A 22,378-nucleotide genomic window follows, 5' to 3' on the forward strand; every position below is an offset into this window, starting at 1 on the left:
CTGCAACAGAGTCCTCAGCGATTTTTAGGGTCCCAACCGCCTAGAGGAAACAAGCGCGGGTATCACGGATACAGCTGCAGCGCCATCTTGCTACACATCCGACCCGCCCACTGGAAACCCAGGCTAACAATGTTATTGAGCTCAGTATGACAGTCTTATAGCAGTGCTCCTGACATGGTCTTGAGTGAGAGAAAGCAGGCAGTGAAACTCGTCAACACTGATGGCTTAGGAGCTGTTAGCAGTAGTCTGGATGGTTTTGCAGAAAAACTTTCCCTGCATCTCCAGACTCTAACTTTCATCAATACTCTAGACATGACTACTTAAAACTCCAGTCCTATATAGAAGGTAGATACCCTTTTTCAGGACTCTCCGAATCTTCTCTGCCACCTCCTAATGTGATGAAAGGCAAAGAATGACTTGGGTTAATGAGTACGTGGGAGGGATATTTAAGTCTTTGGCTGGGGTGTCTTTGCCTCCTCCTGGTGACCAGGTGTTGTATTTCCCAACAGTAAGGAATGAAGCCGTGGACTCTCCCTATCTTAGGAAGGAAATTGTGCGTTTTCCTAAAAAAGTGGAAGGGTACCAATACTTTCAGCTACATGTATATGCTTTTCAATGAAGTATACCAGCAGAATAAATTAAATTGGCGACATTTGTTTACAATTTCATGCTCTCATTGGTTTTCAAACCTGTCATCAGGTCTCCCTAACAGGGCACATTTTGAGGATATCTGAACTTGAGCACAGGTGAAACAATCAGCTGATTAGTAAACCTAGTTATTAACCTGCTCTCACCCAAGGTAATCTTGAAAACCTGGCCTGTTGGGGAGCCCTGAGGACAGGTTTGAAACCAGTGCTCTATCTGAATCCTGAAATTTAATATTTTGAAGGAAAAAACAGAATTTATGTTTACCTGATAAATTACTTTCTCCAACGGTGTGTCCGGTCCACGGCGTCATCCTTACTTGTGGGATATTCTCTTCCCCAACAGGAAATGGCAAAGAGCCCAGCAAAGCTGGTCACATGATCCCTCCTAGGCTCCGCCTACCCCAGTCATTCGACCGACGTTAAGGAGGAATATTTGCATAGGAGAAACCATATGGTACCGTGGTGACTGTAGTTAAAGAAAATAAATTATCAGACCTGATTAAAAAAACCAGGGCGGGCCGTGGACCGGACACACCGTTGGAGAAAGTAATTTATCAGGTAAACATAAATTCTGTTTTCTCCAACATAGGTGTGTCCGGTCCACGGCGTCATCCTTACTTGTGGGAACCAATACCAAAGCTTTAGGACACGGATGAAGGGAGGGAGCAAATCAGGTCACCTAAATGGAAGGCACCACGGCTTGCAAAACCTTTCTCCCAAAAATAGCCTCAGAAGAAGCAAAAGTATCAAACTTGTAAAATTTGGTAAAAGTGTGCAGTGAAGACCAAGTCGCTGCCCTACATATCTGATCAACAGAAGCCTCGTTCTTGAAGGCCCATGTGGAAGCCACAGCCCTAGTGGAATGAGCTGTGATTCTTTCAGGAGGCTGCCGTCCGGCAGTCTCGTAAGCCAATCTGATGATGCTTTTAATCCAAAAAGAGAGAGAGGTAGAAGTTGCTTTTTGACCTCTCCTTTTACCGGAATAAACAACAAACAAGGAAGATGTTTGTCTAAAATCCTTTGTAGCATCTAAATAGAATTTTAGAGCGCGAACAACATCCAAATTGTGCAACAGACGTTCCTTCTTTGAAACTGGTTTCGGACACAGAGAAGGTACGATAATCTCCTGGTTAATGTTTTTGTTAGAAACAACTTTTGGAAGAAAACCAGGTTTAGTACGTAAAACCACCTTATCTGCATGAAACACCAGATAAGGAGGAGAACACTGCAGAGCAGATAATTCTGAAACTCTTCTGGCAGAAGAAATTGCAACTAAAAACAAAACTTTCCAAGATAATAACTTAATATCAACGGAATGCAAGGGTTCAAACGGAACCCCCTGAAGAACTGAAAGAACTAAATTGAGACTCCAAGGAGGAGTCAAAGGTTTGTAAACAGGCTTAATTCTAACCAGAGCCTGAACAAAGGCTTGAACATCTGGCACAGCAGCCAGTTTTTTGTGAAGTAACACCGACAAGGCAGAAATCTGTCCCTTCAGGGAACTTGCAGATAAACCCTTTTCCAATCCTTCTTGAAGGAAGGATAGAATCCTAGGAATCTTAACCTTGTCCCAAGGGAATCCTTTAGATTCACACCAACAGATATATTTTCTCCAAATTTTGTGGTAAATCTTTCTAGTTACAGGCTTTCTGGCCTGAACAAGAGTATCGATAACAGAATCTGAGAACCCTCGCTTCGATAAAATCAAGCGTTCAATCTCCAAGCAGTCAGCTGGAGTGAAACCAGATTCGGATGTTCGAACGGACCCTGAACAAGAAGGTCTCGTCTCAAAGGTAGCTTCCAAGGTGGAGCCGATGACATATTCACCAGATCTGCATACCAAGTCCTGCGTGGCCACGCAGGAGCTATCAAGATCACCGACGCCCTCTCCTGATTGATCCTGGCTACCAGCCTGGGGATGAGAGGAAACGGCGGGAACACATAAGCTAGTTTGAAGGTCCAAGGTGCTACTAGTGCATCCACTAGAGCCGCCTTGGGATCCCTGGATCTGGACCCGTAGCAAGGAACCTTGAAGTTCTGACGAGAGGCCATCAGATCCATGTCTGGAATGCCCCACAGCTGAGTGACTTGGGCAAAGATTTCCGGATGGAGTTCCCACTCCCCCGGATGCAATGTCTGACGACTCAGAAAGTCCGCTTCCCAATTTTCCACTCCTGGGATGTGGATAGCAGACAGGTGGCAGGAGTGAGACTCCGCCCATAGAATGATTTTGGTCACTTCTTCCATCGCTAGGGAACTCCTTGTTCCCCCCTGATGGTTGATGTACGCAACAGTTGTCATGTTGTCTGATTGAAACCGTATGAACTTGGTCCTCGCTAGCTGAGGCCAAGCCTTGAGAGCATTGAATATCGCTCTCAGTTCCAGAATGTTTATCGGTAGAAGAGATTCTTCCCGAGACCAAAGACCCTGAGCTTTCAGGGATCCCCAGACCGCGCCCCAGCCCATCAGACTGGCGTCGGTCGTGACAATGACCCACTCTGGTCTGCGGAATGTCATCCCTTGTGACAGGTTGTCCAGGGACAGCCACCAACGGAGTGAATCTCTGGTCCTCTGATTTACTTGTATCTTTGGAGACAAGTCTGTATAGTCCCCATTCCACTGACTGAGCATGCACAGTTGTAATGGTCTTAGATGAATGCGCGCAAAAGGAACTATGTCCATTGCCGCTACCATCAACCCGATCACTTCCATGCACTGAGCTATGGAAGGAAGAGGAACGGAATGAAGTATCCGACAAGAGTCTAGAAGTTTTGTTTTTCTGGCCTCTGTCAGAAAAATCCTCATTTCTAAGGAGTCTATTATTGTTCCCAAGAAGGGAACCCTTGTTGACGGGGATAGAGAACTCTTTTCCACGTTCACTTTCCATCCGTGAGATCTGAGAAAGGCCAGGACAATGTCCGTGTGAGCCTTTGCTTGAAGAAGGGACGACGCTTGAATCAGAATGTCGTCCAAGTAAGGTACTACAGCAATGCCCCTTGGTCTTAGCACAGCTAGAAGGGACCCTAGTACCTTTGTGAAAATCCTTGGAGCAGTGGCCAATCCGAAAGGAAGCGCCACGAACTGGTAATGTTTGTCCAGGAATGCGAACCTTAGGAACCGATGATGTTCCTTGTGGATAGGAATATGTAGATACGCATCCTTTAAATCCACCGTGGTCATGAATTGACCTTCCTGGATGGAAGGAAGAATAGTTCGAATGGTTTCCATCTTGAACGATGGAACCTTGAGAAACTTGTTTAAGATCTTGAGATCTAAGATTGGTCTGAACGTTCCCTCTTTTTTGGGAACTATGAACAGATTGGAGTAGAACCCCATCCCTTGTTCTCTTAATGGAACAGGATGAATCACTCCCATTTTTAACAGGTCTTCTACACAATGTAAGAATGCCTGTCTTTTTATGTGGTCTGAAGACAACTGAGACCTGTGGAACCTCCCCCTTGGGGGAAGTCCCTTGAATTCCAGAAGATAACCTTGGGAGACTATTTCTAGCGCCCAAGGATCCAGAACATCTCTTGCCCAAGCCTGAGCGAAGAGAGAGAGTCTGCCCCCCACCAGATCCGGTCCCGGATCGGGGGCCAACATTTCATGCTGTCTTGGTAGCAGTGGCAGGTTTCTTGGCCTGCTTTCCCTTGTTCCAGCCTTGCATTGGTCTCCAAGCTGGCTTGGCTTGAGAAGTATTACCCTCTTGCTTAGAGGACGTAGCACCTTGGGCTGGTCCGTTTCTACGAAAGGGACGAAAATTAGGTTTATTTTTGGCCTTGAAAGGCCGATCCTGAGGAAGGGCGTGGCCCTTACCCCCAGTGATATCAGAGATAATCTCTTTCAAGTCAGGGCCAAACAGCGTTTTCCCCTTGAAAGGAATGTTAAGTAGCTTGTTCTTGGAAGACGCATCAGCCGACCAAGATTTCAACCAAAGCGCTCTGCGCGCCACAATAGCAAACCCAGAATTCTTAGCCGCTAACCTAGCCAATTGCAAAGTGGCGTCTAGGGTGAAAGAATTAGCCAATTTGAGAGCATTGATTCTGTCCATAATCTCCTCCAAAGGAGGAGAATCACTATCGACCGCCTTTATCAGATCATCAAACCAGAAACATGCGGCTGTAGCGACAGGGACAATGCATGAAATAGGTTGTAGAAGGTAACCTTGCTGAACAAACATCTTTTTAAGCAAACCTTCTAATTTTTTATCCATAGGATTTTTGAAAGCACAACTATCCTCTATGGGTATAGTGGTGCGTTTGTTTAAAGTGGAAACCGCTCCCTCGACCTTGGGGACTGTCTGCCATAAGTCCTTTCTGGGGTCGACCATAGGAAACAATTTTTTAAATATGGGGGGAGGGACGAAAGGAATACCGGGCCTTTCCCATTCTTTATTAACAATGTCCGCCACCCGCTTGGGTATAGGAAAAGCTTCTGGGAGCCCCGGCACCTCTAGGAACTTGTCCATTTTACATAGTTTCTCTGGGATGACCAACTTGTCACAATCATCCAGAGTGGATAATACCTCCTTAAGCAGAATGCGGAGATGTTCCAACTTAAATTTAAATGCAATCACATCAGGTTCAGCCTGTTGAGAAATGTTCCCTGAATCAGTAATTTCTCCCTCAGACAAAACCTCCCTGGCCCCATCAGACTGGGTTAGGGGCCCTTCAGAAATATTATTATCAGCGTCGTCATGCTCTTCAGTATCTAAAACAGAGCAGCCGCGCTTACGCTGATAAGTGTTCATTTTGGCTAAAATGTTTTTGACAGAATTATCCATTACAGCCGTTAATTGTTGCATAGTAAGGAGTATTGGCGCGCTAGATGTACTAGGGGCCTCCAGAGTGGGCAAGACTCGTGTAGACGAAGGAGGGAATGATGCAGTACCATGCTTACTCCCCTCACTTGAGGAATCATCTTGGGCATCATTGTCATTTTCACATAAATCACATTTATTTAAATGAATAGGAATTCTGGCTTCCCCACATTCAGAACACAGTCTATCTGGTAGTTCAGACATGTTAAACAGGCATAAACTTGATAACAAAGTACAAAAAACGTTTTAAAATAAAACCGTTACTGTCACTTTAAATTTTAAACTGAACACACTTTATTACTGCAATTGCGAAAAAACATGAAGGAATTGTTCAAAATTCACCAAATTTTCACCACAGTGTCTTAAAGCCTTAAAAGTATTGCACACCAAATTTGGAAGCTTTAACCCATAAAATAACGGAACCGGAGCCGTTTTGAACTTTAACCCCTTTACAGTCCCTGGTATCTGCTTTGCTGAGACCCAACCAAGCCCAAAGGGGAATACGATACCAAATGACGCCTTCAGAAAGTCCTTTCTAAGTATCAGAGCTCCTCTCACATGCGACTGCATGCCATGCCTCTCAAAAACAAGTGCGCAACACCGGCGCGAAAATGAGGCTCTGCTTATGCTTTGGGAAAGCCCCTAAAGAATAAGGTGTCTAATACAGTGCCTGCCGATATCAATATATCAAAATACCCAGATAAAATGATTCCTCAAGGCTAAATATATGTTAATAATGAATCGATTTAGCCCAAATAAAGTCTACAGTCTTAATAAGCCCTTGTGAAGCCCTTATTTACGATCGTAATAAACATGGCTTACCGGATCCCATAGGGAAAATGACAGCTTCCAGCATTACATCGTCTTGTTAGAATGTGTCATACCTCAAGCAGCAAGAGACTGCACACTGTTCCCCCAACTGAAGTTAATTGCTCTCAACAGTCCTGTGTGGAACAGCCATGGATTTTAGTGACGGTTGCTAAAATCATTTTCCTCATACAAACAGAAATCTTCATCTCTTTTCTGTTTCTGAGTAAATAGTACATACCAGCACTATTTCAAAATAACAAACTCTTGATTGAATAATAAAAACTACAGTTAAACACTAAAAAACTCTAAGCCATCTCCGTGGAGATGTTGCCTGTACAACGGCAAAGAGAATGACTGGGGTAGGCGGAGCCTAGGAGGGATCATGTGACCAGCTTTGCTGGGCTCTTTGCCATTTCCTGTTGGGGAAGAGAATATCCCACAAGTAAGGATGACGCCGTGGACCGGACACACCTATGTTGGAGAAAAATACCTACATTTAAATGAAACTCCTGTAAATATGCTTCTGATTGACAGTGTTTCACTAAATCCTGCTATTCACCTACGAGGAAGTTAAACTCCAGCCCAACGCACAGAAAATAAATTTAAGACAAACATTAAATTTACTAGAATCAAAAATTATTTTATTAACAAAAATCCGACTATACACATTTTGCACAAATGTTACAGGTTTTGTAAGTGTACATATTTACAAGGAAAACAAGTAACTTGTCAAATTGCTATAGTATTCATGTAAATGCAACTCGGTGCACTTGTCTAGAGGTAACGTGAAGAGCAAATATTTGGGAAGGAATATTTACATGCAGATAATTATAAAATAAACAGGCAAGTAAGATAAAAAACACAAAATATGAAGGAACACCAAGTCCAACAGTGGCATCTAGTGCCGCGACCTGACATGCAGAGAGCACAGTATAGAAAAGTGTAACCGGGTTAATACAAAGGCACGTGGATGGGTGTAGAAGAATAAATCGGGTATCCAAGGGGAGGGTCAGCAGCTTGCACCGTTAGGTTCCGCAGGAGCACAGGATGTGCCTGAATGCTGTAGCGCTCCTCGTCATCGTTTGTGGCATACAACAGCTCCCATGACAGATTCGCCCACTGGCCACGAACTGCTTCTGCGTTTAACTTGCCTATTTGTACCAATTGCTCCTGAAGGGTGAGGACTCTTCCAGTGTAGACCCCCTAAGACAGAATAAAGTAGGTTAGAACAATACAAAGTGCATACATCTTGGTCAGCCACAGCTTATTTTATTAAGGATGTATTTCTACAGATGTAATAGGCTCTCCTGTATTAGCTAAACAAGCATAAAACTCATGAAATGTCTCTTTAATTCATTTGCTAGGCCATTTGTTTTGCAAGGCTCAGGAGTGCGCTTACACTGCCAGCAATAGACCAAGCGGTGCGGCTTCCCATTGGCTATACTGCCCACTTCAATAAAGGAATGAAAAAAAGTGTGTGTGTAGGAGGGGCTACTAACACTTTACTATCACCAAGGTCCCTCCCCCAGGCATTGAGAAAGTATGGCAAGTCTGTACTTCCTAAATGGTAACAATGTATTCAGTGCTGCTGTTTAAACTTAAAAAGGGACAAAAGCACACATTTTTTAATTCCACGATTCAGATAGAGCAACAATTTTAAACAACTTTCCAATTTAATTCTATTTTCTATATTGTTTTGTTCTTTTGATATCCTTTGTCAAAAAGCATACCTAGGTAGGCTCAGGAGTTGCTAATTGGTGGCTGCACATGTATATCTCTTGTTATTGGCTCCCCAATGTGCTCAGCTAGCTGCCAGTAGAGCATTGCTGCTTCTTCAACAAAGGATACCACGAGAATGAAACATCTCAGATAGAAGTAAATTGGAAAGTTGTAAAAAAACAGAATTTATGCTTACCTGATAAATTTCTTTCTCCAACGGTGTGTCCGGTCCACGGCGTCATCCTTACTTGTGGGAATATTCTCTTCCCCAACAGGAAATGGCAAAGAGCACAGCAAAAGCTGCCCATATAGCCCCTCCTCTGGCTCCGCCCCCCAGTCATTCGACCGACTGTTAGGAGAAAAAAAAGGAGAAACTATAGGGTGCCGTGGTGACTGTAGTGTATAGAGAAAGAAATTTTTCAAACCTGATTAAAAAACCAGGGCGGGCCGTGGACCGGACACACCGTTGGAGAAAGAAATTTATCAGGTAAGCATAAATTCTGTTTTCTCCAACATTGGTGTGTCCGGTCCACGGCGTCATCCTTACTTGTGGGAACCAATACCAAAGCTTTAGGACACGGATGAAGGGAGGGAGCAAATCAGGTTACCTAAACGGAAGGCACCACGGCTTGCAAAACCCTTCTCCCAAAAATAGCCTCCGAAGAAGCATAAGTATCAAATTTGTAAAATTTGGCAAAAGTGTGCAGAGAAGACCAAGTCGCTGCCTTACATATCTGATCAACAGAAGCCTCGTTCTTGAAGGCCCATGTGGAAGCCACAGCCCTAGTAGAGTGAGCTGTGATTCGTTCAGGAGGCTGCCGTCCGGCAGTCTCATAAGCCAATCGGATGATGCTTTTCAGCCAGAAAGAAAAAGAGGTAGCAGTAGCTTTTTGTCCTCTCCTCTTACCAGAGTAAACGACAAACAAAGATGAAGTTTGTCTGAAATCCTTTGTTGCTTCTAAATAGAACTTTAAAGCACGGACCACATCTAAATTGTGTAACAAACGTTCCTTCTTTGAAACTGGATTCGGACACAGAGAAGGAACAACTATTTCCTGGTTAATATTCTTGTTGGAAACTACTTTTGGAAGAAAACCAGGTTTGGTACGCAAAACGACCTTATCTGAATGGAACACCAGATAGGGTGGATCACACTGCAAAGCAGATAATTCAGAAACTCTTCTAGCAGAAGAAATAGCAACCAAAAACAGAACTTTCCAAGATAGTAACTTGATATCTATGGAATGTAAAGGTTCAAACGGAACCCCTTGAAGAACTGAAAGAACTAAATTTAGACTCCAAGGAGGAGTCATGGGTCTGTAAACAGGCTTGATTCTAACCAAAGCCTGTACAAAAGCTTGTACATCTGGCACCGCTGCCAGGCGTTTGTGTAACAAAACAGATAAAGCAGAAATCTGTCCTTTTAGAGAACTCGCTGACAACCCTTTATCCAAACCCTCTTGGAGAAAGGAAAGAATCTTAGGAATTTTAATTTTACTCCAGGAGAATCCTTTGGATTCACACCAACAGATATATTTTTTTCCATATTTTATGGTAAATCTTTCTAGTCACAGGTTTTCTGGCTTGGACCAGAGTATCTATCACTGAATTCGAAAACCCACGCTTGGATAAAATCAAGCGTTCAATTTCCAAGCAGTCAGCTGCAGAGAAACTAGATTTGGATGTTCGAATGGACCTTGCACTAGAAGATCCTGTCTCAAAGGTAGATTCCATGGTGGAGCCGATGACATATTCACCAGGTCTGCATACCAAGTCCTGCGTGGCCACGCAGGAGCTATCAGAATCACCGAGGCCTTCTCCTGTTTGATCCTGGCTACGAGCCTGGGAAGGAGAGGAAACGGTGGAAACACATAAGCTAGGTTGAACGACCAAGGCGCCACTAATGCATCCACTAGAGTCGCCTTGGGATCCCTGGATCTGGACCCGTAGCAAGGAACCTTGAAGTTCTGACGAGACGCCATCAGATCCATGTCTGGAATGCCCCATAATTGAGTTAACTGGGCAAAGACCTCCGGGTGGAGTTCCCACTCCCCCGGATGGAAAGTCTGACGACTCAAATAATCCGCCTCCCAGTTGTCTACTCCTGGGATGTTTAATTGCAGATAGATGGCAGGAGTGATCCTCCGCCCATTTGATGATCTTGGATACCTCTATCATCGCAAGGAACTCTTTGTTCCTCCCTGATGGTTGATGTAAGCTACAGTCGTCATGTTGTCCGACTGGAATCTTATGAATCCGGCCTTCGCTAGTTGAGGCCAAGCCCGGAGCGCATTGAATATCGCTCTCAGTTCCAGGATGTTTATCGGGAGAAGAGACTCTTCCCGAGACCATAGACCCTGAGCTTTCAGGGAGTCCCAGACCGCGCCCCAGCCTAATAGACTGGCGTCGGTCGTGACAATGACGCACTCTGGTCTGCGGAAACTCATTCCCTGAGACAGGTGATCCTGAGTCAACCACCAACGGAGTGGGTCTCTGGTTAACTGGTCTACTTGAATCTGGGGAGACAAGTCTGCATAATCCCCATTCCACTGTCTGAGCATGCACAGTTGCAATGGTCTTAGATGAATTCGAGCAAAAGGAACCACGTCCATTGCTGCCACCATTAGACCTATTACTTCCATGCACTGAGCTATGGAAGGCTGAGGAATAGAATGAAGAACTTGACACGCCTTTAGAAGCTTTAATTTTCTGACCTCTGTCAGAAAGATCTTCATTTCTACAGAATCTATTATTGTTCCCAGAAAGGGAACTCTTGTAGACGGGGACAGGGAACTCTTTTCCACGTTTACCTTCCACCCGTGAGACCTGAGGAAGGCTAATACAATGTCTGTATGAGCCTTTGATCTGGAAAGAGACGACGCTTGGATTAGAATGTCGTCTAGGTAAGGTGCCACTGCAATGCCCCTCGGTCTTAGAACCGCTAGAAGGGACCCTAGCACCTTTGTGAAGATTCTGGGAGCAGTGGCTAAACCGAACGGAAGAGTCACGAACTGGTAATGTTTGTCCAGAAAGGCGAACCTTAGGAACTGATGATGATCTTTGTGGATAGGAATATGTAGGTACGCATCCTTTAAATCCACGGTTGTCATGTATTGACCCTCCTGGATTGTAGGTAAAATCGTTCGAATGGTTTCCATTTTGAATGATGGAACCCTGAGGAATTTGTTTAGAATTTTTAAATCCAGAATTGGTCTGAAAGTTCCCTCTTTTTTGGGAACTACAAACAGGTTTGAGTAAAACCCCTGACCTTGTTCCGCTGTTGGAACTGGGTGTATCACTCCCATCTTTAATAGGTCTCCTACGCAATGTAAGAATGCCTGTCTCTTTATCTGGTCTGAAGATAAGCGAGACATGTGGAACCTTCCCCTTGGGGGAAGTTCCTTGAATTCTAGAAGATAACCCTGAGAGACTATTTCTAGTGCCCAGGGATCCGGAACATCTCTTGCCCAAGCCTGAGCAAAGAGAGAAAGTCTGCCCCCTACTAGATCCGGTCCCGGATCGGGGGCTACCCCTTCATGCTGTCTTGGTAGCAGCAGCAGGCTTCTTGGCCTGTTTACCCTTGTTCCAGCCTTGCATTGGTTTCCAAGCTGGCTTAGCCTGGGAAGCGTTACCCTCTTGTCTAGAGGCTGCAGAGTTAGGAGACGGTCCGTTCCTGAAGTTACAAAAGGAACGAAAATTGGACTTATTCTTAGCCTTGAAAGGCCTATCCTGTGGGAGGGCATGGCCCTTTCCCCCAGTGATGTCTGAAATAATCTCCTTCAATTCTGGCCCAAAAAGGGTCTTACCTTTGAAAGGAATATTAAGCAATTTTGTCTTGGAAGATACATCCGCCGACCAAGATTTTAGCCAGAGCGCTCTGCGCGCCACAATTGCAAACCCTGAATTTTTCGCCGCTAACCTTGCCAATTGCAAAGTGGCATCTAAAATAAAGGAATTAGCTAACTTAAGTGCGTGAATTCTGTCCATGACTTCCTCATATGGAGTCTCTTTATTGAGCGACTTTTCTAGTTCATCGAACCAAAAGCACGCCGCCGTAGTCACAGGAATAATGCACGAAATTGGTTGGAGGAGGAAACCTTGCTGAACAAAAATCTTTTTAAGCAAACCCTCCAATTTTTTATCCATAGGATCTTTGAAAGCACAATTGTCCTCAATGGGAATAGTCGTGCGTTTGGCTAGCGTAGAAACTGCCCCCTCAACCTTAGGGACTGTTTGCCATGCGTCCTTCCTTGGGTCGACCATGGGGAACATTTTCTTAAATATAGGAGGTGGGACAAAAGGTATGCCTGGTTTCTCCCACTCCTTAGTCACTATGTCCGCCACCCTTTTAGGTATCGGAAAGGCATCAGGGTGCACAGGGACCTCTAGGAATTTGTCCATTTTGCACAATTTTTCTGGAATGACCAAAGAGTCACAATCATCCAGAGTAGTTAGTACCTCCTTAAGTAAGGCGCGGAGATGCTCTAACTTAAACGTCACAACATCAGGTTCTGCCTGTTGAGAAACTCTTCCTGAATCAGAAATTTCTCCCTCCGACAAACCCTCCCTCACTGCCAATTCTGACTGGTGTGAGGGTATGACGGATAAATTATCGTCAGTGCACTCTTGCTCTACTGTATTTAAAACTGAGCAATTTTTTTGAAATGCTGGCATTTTGGATAAAATATTAGCTATAGAATTATCCATTACTGCCGTTAATTGTTGCATAGTAACAAGCATTGGCGCGCTAGATGTACTAGGTGTCGCCTGCGCGGGCAAAACTGGAGTTGACACTGAAGGAGAGGATGGTGAACTACCCCCACTACCTTCATTTGAGGAATCATCTTGGGCAACCTTATTAAATGTGACAGTACTGTCCTTACTTTGTCTGGACGCCATGGCACAATTATCACATACATTTAAAGGGGGGACCACCTTGGCCTCCATACATACAGAACATGTTCTATCTGAAGGTACAGACATGTTAGACAGGCTTATACAGGCTATTAATGCAATAAAACCGTTTTTAAACAAAACTGTTACTGTCTCTTTAAATGTTAAACAGAGCACACTTTATTTCTGCATGTGTGAAAAACTATGAAGGAAATATCCGATTCTTACCAAATTTGCACCCTAGTGTCTTAATGCTTTAAAAGTATTGCACCCCAATTTTCAAGTTTGTAGCCCCTTAAATGAGGAAACCGGAGCTGTTTTATCAATTCACAATTTTAAACCCACTACAGTCCCAGCCGCAGCGTTTGCTGCAGCTTCACCTGTCCTTGGGGGTTATTCGCCACCGAAATAAGCCTTCCAGGAACGTTTTTAATGGCCACCAGACCCTCTCACATGAAGCTGCATGCACTGCATCCAAAAGAAACTGCGCAATTAAGGCGCGAAAATGAGGCTCTGCCTACTATAGTGAAAGGCCCTTCCTGACTGGGAAAGGTGTCTAAACGACTGCCTGGCGCTTAAAAACGTTACCAATTATTCTCAAGTTTTAAAAACACTTCAAAACATATATAAATATTGAATAAAGCAATCGATTTAGCCCACAATAGTGTCAACCAGTATATAGTCCATTAATAAGCCTTCATTCTGTTATGAGTCTAAGAAAATGGCTTACCGATCCCAAAGAGGGAAAATGACAGTCTTCTAGTATTACTAAGTCTTGTTAGAAAATGGACCAGTCATACCTTGAGCAGAAAAAGTCTGCAAACTGTTCCCCCCAACTGAAGTTCTCTGGGCTCAACAGTCCTGCGTGGGAACAGCAATTGATTTTAGTTACTGCTGCTAAAATCATACTCCTCTTTTAAACAGAACTCTTCATCCTTTTCTGTTTTAGACTAAATAGTACAAACCGGCACTATTTTAAAATAACAAACTCTTGATAGAAGAATAAAAAACTACAACTAACACCACATACTCTTCACCATCTCCGTGGAGATGCTACTTGTTCAGAGTGGCAAAGAGAATGACTGGGGGGCGGAGCCAGAGGAGGGGCTATATGGGCAGCTTTTGCTGTGCTCTTTGCCATTTCCTGTTGGGGAAGAGAATATTCCCACAAGTAAGGATGACGCCGTGGACAGGACACACCAATGTTGGAGAAATTGTAGTCTGAATCATAAAAAAAAAATGGATTTCATGTCCCTTTAAGTTAAAACAGTAGCTAATACTACAAACCAGAAGCAGCACAAAACATTTTATATATGTATTTGTATAGGATCAGGACTAGGCAGGAACAATATTGAAGCTTATATACTTCCTGTTTAAAGGACCACCAGACACAATAGAATAGCATAATCAGTAAATACATAATAAAAAGCACTGAGTTTATTTTCTTACAAATGTCAGCTACATTTTCCTTACTAATGCCTCATGTGACAGCCATCAACCAATCACAAAATGCATATATGTATATCCTGTGAATCTTGCACATGCTCATATAAACTGTGCACATAAAAAGATTGTGCACATTTAGATTATGGAAATGAATTGGAAAGTTGTTCAAAATGTTGTGCTCTGGGGGGCGGAGCCTACACTCAAAGCGGCTAGACGCGTCTTTGTGACGCTCTGTGAGTTTTTATAGATTTATGGCAAATTACCTACAGCAAACTGATGCTATCCTAAACTCATAAACAGGATTAAGTTCTTGTGGTTTGATAGACTCTAAGAGCGGAGGATTGGACTGTGTTTTGCCTATGCTCTTTGAGTCAGCCACGCTGCAGACTTTCTCACAGGCCTAGAATCCATTATACAGCTACGCAGCAATAAATAAGGATAAACGAGCCCTGTGTGGATTATGTGTGGGTCTGGGGCTGCCGCACATTAACCCCCCCCCCCCCGTACACCGGGGTTACAATATCCAGTATTTGGATAACAAACTTTACAATTGCAAGAGCCGTACAAGTTTCTATAGCAGAAAAGGGAATACTGATGATTACTGTTCAGATGGCTATGGCAGCGGTTGATAGATGGGAACAGGAGATGCAGAATCTGATAAGGCACCATTTTGAGGACTTGGAGAGGCAGCTATGCCAGATCTTGGAGTCAGGAGGACTTATGCCCCCGGAGGAATCAACACCCCCAGGTATTGTAGAAAGGGCTGAGGAACCAGCTGGGGAGATCTCGGAGCGGGAGTGACATTTGCCTCAGCTTTCCCCGAGCCCACCTAGTACAGCATGGGAATCCCGACCGCTTCAGCTGCTCCAGAGCAACTGCGAATTCTCCCAGAGTACTCCCGTTGTTACATCGGGACCTACGGATCTTTCTGTTTACCCCCTGCAATCACCGGTCTCCTATGCACCTTCGCCATCGACTGGCCAAACAAAAGTGGAGAGGACCGACTCATTAACAATACATTGGGATCTATCTACAGAGGGGAGTCTGTCTTGGAGGGGGATCGGCTGAGTTACTAGTACCGACAAAGAAGTACAGTGCTCCTGCATACACGGAGCAGTCAGGCTATACAGACATGAAGACAGCAGTGAATTGCAATATGTCTCTGGAGGACTTTTATGTCAGGATCGCTCTATGGCAAGAGCTGAGGAAATTATATCCTTGCCCATTACACAGCATGATCAGTTGTTGATCTCAGTGCTACCTAACTGGGATCCTGGAGGTCTGTGCCTGTTGAACTATACACGATACCAGGGACTTTTGGACCCGAGAGGTCGATCCGGAATCGGCTAGATATTTTACTTCTACAAAGGTGGGAGCCGTAAACACTACAGTAGACAGCCTGCTCACGGTTACCCTCCCCTCAGGAACTCCTACTTTGACTTCTTGTATTTACTTAATATGAAAAATATCCTCCTATATCTGTCCGCATAACCTCCTTCACGTTTACTGACAAAGCTTGCTAGTTAATTATTGTGTTCGTATATATATATAAATTTAGGTCATTGTGAGATAGCCACTTAAAAGGGAGTTAAGATTTTTAGCGACGGTAAGTTACACTTAGACTCAGCATTGCTCTTACGAGTCAGTTCTCTAACAAAGCGTGAATGCTATTTGGGAGTGATGAGAATTTGCAGGGTCAATGCACTCATAGACTATTAGTCACGTCAATGCTTAGCTACGGTAATGAGCCATATGCCCCCTTATATAATAACTTGCTACGGGACTAATTAGAAAACCTCACTGTGAGCTCTCTAATGTTTAGGTTGTAATCTCTCTACTGAACGCCTCCGCAGCAGCAGCAACTACTGCCTATTATATCACAGATATGTATTCTTAAGAATCCCTTCCCCATTACAGTAAATAACTCCTTATGCCATTAACCAAATTAGTTCTCTGTTGGAATATTTAGCAGTTCACATATGACAGACAGCACACACCTGATGCACGTGATGGAGGGCTACCGCAAACGCCACTCTGTAATGTAGTAACAACTGAAGTCCACAGCACCAATAATTTGAAGGAAAAAGGTTTTTCAAGCTTTATAGCATTTATTTATCCTTTACAGCTTCATACAGCATAGGCACCCAGCAGCAAATGCATTTGCTGCTGGGTGCCTATGCTGTATGAAGCTGTAAATGAATATTTAGGACATCTCCTTAACCCATACACCCATACACTTATTTTGTTATTCTACTTATATTGTTTAAGCACATATGTCTCGCATAACAACAGTTATCAGTATAGTTATTTTCTTATTATGGGTTCAATCAAATTCTTTCCATAGTCATTAAATATGCTATTTCCCAAACCAGCCGCTTGCATTTGGGGTCCAAAAGTGGCCCATTTTGTTATTTTCTTTGTACCCCCTAAAAGTTCCCTATTATGTTTCAAACTCTTTTCAGGAGGTCCAAGAGAGGCGTCTATTTACCATAGAGGGAAGCCATTGTTTACGACTTCATACTATATTTCAAGGGGACTCTCCTTAAATCGAAAACCTGAGGTTATCTTATATTTGTATATTTGGGTGATTTGAACATTGTGAAACTTAATATGTATATCGTATAGTGATAATCCTATGCTTTTGAAACCAAGTCTTTATTTACCTGTACCATGGTTTTTTTTGTTTTTTTTCGCCTTAACACCTCAATAAAAATACTATTAAAAAAAAAAAAAATGTTGTGCTCTGTCTGAGTCATGAAAGTTTAATTTTGACTTTAACTACAGGTTCAGCCAACTGACAAGGACGATGCTAAACCATTACTGAAGTGTACATTTCAACGACTTTCCTGCCTTTAGATTTATGACTTTAACTGCATAAATGAATCAGCTACTTTTGTTATTCCAAGTATTCAGTTTCATTACTTTTCATCAAAGGGACATTTGTTTATCGTTTTCAAACAAATACAACGAATCTTGAAAAAGTCTATTAAATATCTGCTTTTAAGTGATAAACTAACAATCTATATGGTGGTGAGCGAGTGCTGGGGTTGGGAATTCCTAATCTCAGTTATGTTTTTTGACATGTTAAAAACGTGTATAAAATATGTGGCTTAAAAAAAAAACCTTTTCAGTCTGAGAGATGGCACTGTAATTAGCCGTTTGTTCCTTATTTCTGTTTACCTGGATAGAAACAATCGCCACATCCCCCCACTTCAGTTTTACAATACCCCCTTCAAAGCTTACACTACGCACGTAAACTGCTAACTGAAGGCCTTGATCATAAAACTAGCACCAACATTGACACCATATGTTCCTTAACTAGACAAGGAATCCACTATCGCCTACATTTACAACTTAATAACTGCTACAAAGGCACCATGCAAAAACTAACGGTGGAGAGACATTACAAACATAGACGTCACTGAAGACACACTAACTACAGTACAAGCATAGAACCAACGACTCGCTCCACTCTAGATAAGTGCATATTAAGTTTATTTATTTAAGCTACATTACCCATAAATTATGCTCTAAGTGGGTCCCAGACGCAATAGACAAATGCCCTAAATGCTCATTTATTGCCCACACCTTTTTTGACTTGCCCCAAGACAGACCAATCCTGGTGTAAAGCACAATTCTGACTTTCAAATGTCTGCCACAACCGACTAATCTTATCAATCCACGACGCCTTCTTCCTAATAGGCCACACCCACTCCTCGTCCCATGACCGTTTTTTACTCAAAAATTGGGTATCCCCCAAACCTCCACATTTGACAAACCTTATACGATCGATTCATACCCAGCTACTCGTGGAACAAGCGGACGTCAAAAGGGACACTAAACGCAGGATTAAATAATTTTTAACTTAGTGGGACCCCTACCTGTCATATCTACCCATCACTACACAAACACAATTACTATCCTCTTTTACGAGCAGTTCTTATGATTGAGCAACTCAAAGACCGCTGGCCCACGACAACATGTGACACTCAACAAGACCCCAACCTTCGACTTTACAAATGACAATGCACTGTAATGGACCCTTTCTTGCTAGCGACAAAGTATATTCCGCTGGGCGGGTTTGATGCTTCCACTCTGATGCTGCCGCCTCGGGGATTCCTCTGGCGAGTAGCTCCCAATTAGCACATTATCCCATACTAGCAAGGAAACGTTAGTTAGCCAAGTTCTGTTCACTTTAGTTTAATCATTTTTTTCAATTTAATTGAATTCTCAAGTGAGAGATACACAACTACAATCCTAGACAACAACACCTTCGCCTTTACATCACTCACTGAATGCTCTTCTGTTTTACAATTTATGCAACACGCTATTACTCTTTTGTATCATCATTTGAGAAAGGTTTGTGTTTTTGTTTAACTTTAGTTACTTGTTAACCTATAATGTAAAACTCTTAGGTGAAAGATAGGCAACCACAATCCGTTGTAATAGCTCTTGCATTGTTTATTCCAGCTATTGACTGAATATCTTGCAGTTGTGCAATGTATGTAAAACATGACTACTTCCTCGTATCTTCACCTGTGAATTGTTTAAAAAACAGAATTTATGCTTACCTGATAAATTACTTTCTCCAACGGTGTGTCCGGTCCACGGCGTCATCCTTACTTGTGGGAATATCTCTTCCCCAACAGGAAATGGCAAAGAGTCCCAGCAAAGCTGGCCATATAGTCCCTCCCAGGCTCCGCCCACCCCAGTCATTCGACCGACGGACAGGAGGAAAAAATAGGAGAAACCATATGGTGTCGTGGTGACTGTAGTTAGAGAAAATAATTCATCGGACCTGATTAAAAAACCAGGGCGGGCCGTGGACCGGACACACCGTTGGAGAAAGTAATTCATCAGGTAAGCATAAATTCTGTTTTCTCCAACATTGGTGTGTCCGGTCCACGGCGTCATCCTTACTTGTGTGAACCAATACCAAAGCTTTAGGACACGGATGAAGGGAGGGAGCAAATCAGGTCACCTAAACGGAAGGCACCACAGCTTGCAAAACCTTTCTCCCAAAAATAGCCTCCGAAGAAGCAAAAGTATCAAATTTGTAAAATTTGGCAAAAGTGTGCAGTGAAGACCAAGTCGCTGCCTTACATATCTGATCAACAGAAGCCTCGTTCTTGAAGGCCCATGTGGAAGCTACAGCCCTAGTGGAGTGAGCTGTGATTCTTTCAGGAGGCTGCCGTCCGGCAGTCTCATAAGCCAATCGGATGATGCTTTTAAGCCAAAAAGAAAGAGAGGTAGAAGTTGCTTTTTGACCTCTCCTTTTACCAGAATAGACGACAAACAGAGAAGAAGTTTGTCTGAAGTCTTTCGTAGCTTCTAAGTAGAATTTTAGAGCACGGACTACATCTAAATTGTGTAGCAAACGTTCCTTCTATGAAACTGGATTCGGACACAAAGAAGGTACAACTATCTCTTGATTAATATTTTTGTTGGAAACAACCTTTGGTAGAAAACCAGGCTTAGTACGCAAAACAACCTTATCTGAATGGAACACCAGATAGGGTGGAGTACATTGTAGAGCAGATAACTCAGAAACTCTTCTAGCAGAAGAAATAGCAACCAAAAACAAAACTTTCCAAGATAACAACTTAATATCTACGGAATGTAAAGGTTTAAACGGAACCCCTTGAAGAACTGAAAGAACTAGATTTCAACTCCAGGGAGGAGTCAAAGGTCTGTAAACAGGCTTGATCCGAACCAAAGCCTGAACAAATGCTTGAACATCTGGCACAACTGCCAGTCGTTTGTGCAGTAGGACAGATAAAGCAGAAATCTGTCCCTTTAGAGAACTTGCAGATAATCCTTTATCCAAACCTTCTTGTAGAAAGGAAAGAATCCTAGGAATCTTTATCTTATTCCATGGGAATCCCTTGGATTCACACCAGCAGATATATCTTTTCCATATTTTATGGTAAATCTTCCTAGTTACCGGTTTTCTGGCTTGAACCAGAGTATCTATCACGGAATCTTTAAACCCACGCTTTGATAGAATCAAGCGTTCAATCTCCAAGCCGTCAGCTGGAGGGAGACCAGATTTGGATGTTCGAATGGACCCTGAACAAGAAGGTCCTGTCTCAAAGGTAGCTTCCATGGTGGAACCGATGACATATTCACCAGGTCTGAATACCAAGTCCTGCGTGGCCACGCAGGAGCTATCAAGATCACCGAGGCCCTCTCCTGTTTGATCCTGGCTACCAGCCTGGGAATGAGAGGAAACGGTGGAAACACATAAGCTAGGTTGAAGGTCCAAGGCGCTACTAGTGCATCCACTAGAGTTGCCTTGGGATCCCTGGATCTGGACCTGTAGCAAGGAACCTTGAAGTTCTGACGGGACGCCATCAGATCCATATCTGGAATGCCCCATAGTTGCGTCAACTGGGCAAAGATCTCCGGGTGGAGTTCCCACTCCCCCGGATGGAATGTCTGACGACTCAAATAATCCGCTTCCCAGTTTTCCACACCTGGAATGTGGATCGCAGATAGGTGGCAGGAGTGATTCTCCGCCCATTGTATTATTTTGGTCACTTCTTTCATCGCCAGGGAACTCCTTGTTCCCCCCTGATGATTGAGATACGCAACAGTCGTCATGTTGTCTGATTGGAATCTTATGAATCTGGCCTTTGCTAGCTGAGGCCAAGCCTTGAGAGCATTGAATATCGCTCTAAGTTCCAGAATGTTTATCGGGAGAAGAGACTCTTCCCGAGACCACAGTCCCTGAGCTTTCAGGGATTCCCAGACCGCGCCCCAGCCCACTAGGCTGGCGTCGGTCGTGACGATGACCCACTCTGGACTGCGGAAGCTCATTCCCTGGGATAGGTGATCCTGGGTTAGCCACCAACGGAGTGAGTCTCTGGTCTGCTGATCTACTTGAATCACTGGAGACAAGTCTGTATAATCCCCATTCCCCTGTTTCAGCATGCACAGTTGTAATGGTCTTAGATGAATTTGCGCAAAAGGAACTATGTCCATTGCTGCAACCATCAATCCTACTACTTCCATGCACTGAGCTACGGAAGGACGAGGAATAGAATGAAGAGCTTGACAAGCGTTTAGAAGTTTTGACTTTCTGACATCTGTCAAGAAAATCCTCATTTCTAAAGAATCTATTATTGTTCCCAAGAAGGGAACTCTTGTCGACGGAGACAGGGAACTTTTTTCTATGTTCACCTTCCATCCGTGAGATCTGAGAAAGGCCAGAACGATGTCTGAGTGAGCCTTTGCCTTTGAAAGAGACGACGCTTGTACTAGAATGTCGTCCAAGTACGGTACTACTGCAATGCCCCTCGGTCTTAGAACCGCTAGAAGGGATCCGAGTACCTTTGTGAAAATCCTTGGAGCAGTGGCTAACCCGAATGGGAGAGCCACAAACTGGTAATGTTTGTCCAGAAAGGCGAACCTTAGGAACTGATGATGTTCCTTGTGGATAGGGATATGTAGATACGCATCCTTTAGATCCACGGTAGTCATAAATTGACCTTCCTGAATTGTGGGTAGAATCGTTCGAATGGTTTCCATCTTGAACGATGGTACTCTGAGAAATTTAATTAGGATCTTTAGATCCAGGATTGGTCTGAAAGTTCCCTCTTTCTTGGGAACCACAAACAGATTTGAGTAAAATCCCATTCCTTGTTCCGCCGTTGGAACTGGGTGTATCACTCCCATCTTTAACAGGTCTTCTACACAATGTAAGAATGCCTGTCTCTTTATTTGGTTTGAGGATAAGTGAGACATGTGGAACCTTCCCCTTGGGGGTAGTTCCTTGAATTCCAGAAGATAACCCTGAGAAACTATTTCTAGCGTCCAGGGATCCTGAACATCTCTTGCCCAAGCCTGAGCAAAGAGAGAGAGTCTGCCCCCCACTAGATCCGGTCCCGGATCGGGGGCTACTCCTTCATGCTGTTTTGTTAGCAGCGGCAGGCTTCTTGGCCTGCTTACCCTTGTTCCAGCCTTGCATCGGTTTCCAGGCTGGTTTGGTCTGTGAGGTATTACCCTCTTGTTTAGAGGATGCAGAATTAGAGCCCGGTCCGTT

At 43.7% G+C, this 22,378-nt stretch overlaps 1 protein-coding gene across 1 annotated transcript in view; it reads right to left on the minus strand.

The window, feature by feature from the left end:
• Nucleotides 1–6,895: 6,895 nt before the first annotated feature.
• Nucleotides 6,896–22,378, minus strand: part of PCNX4 (pecanex 4) — a 269,881-nt gene continuing 254,398 nt past the window's right edge. Inside the window, exon 12 of the mRNA XM_053697302.1 lies at nt 6,896–7,479. Within this exon, the coding sequence (XP_053553277.1) occupies nt 7,228–7,479 (252 nt within the window). The 3' untranslated portion in view covers nt 6,896–7,227. The remainder of the gene's footprint in view (nt 7,480–22,378) is intronic.

The sequence above is a fragment of the Bombina bombina genome, chromosome 1 (genome assembly GCF_027579735.1).
Source record: "Bombina bombina isolate aBomBom1 chromosome 1, aBomBom1.pri, whole genome shotgun sequence".
Taxonomy (NCBI): domain Eukaryota; kingdom Metazoa; phylum Chordata; class Amphibia; order Anura; family Bombinatoridae; genus Bombina; species Bombina bombina.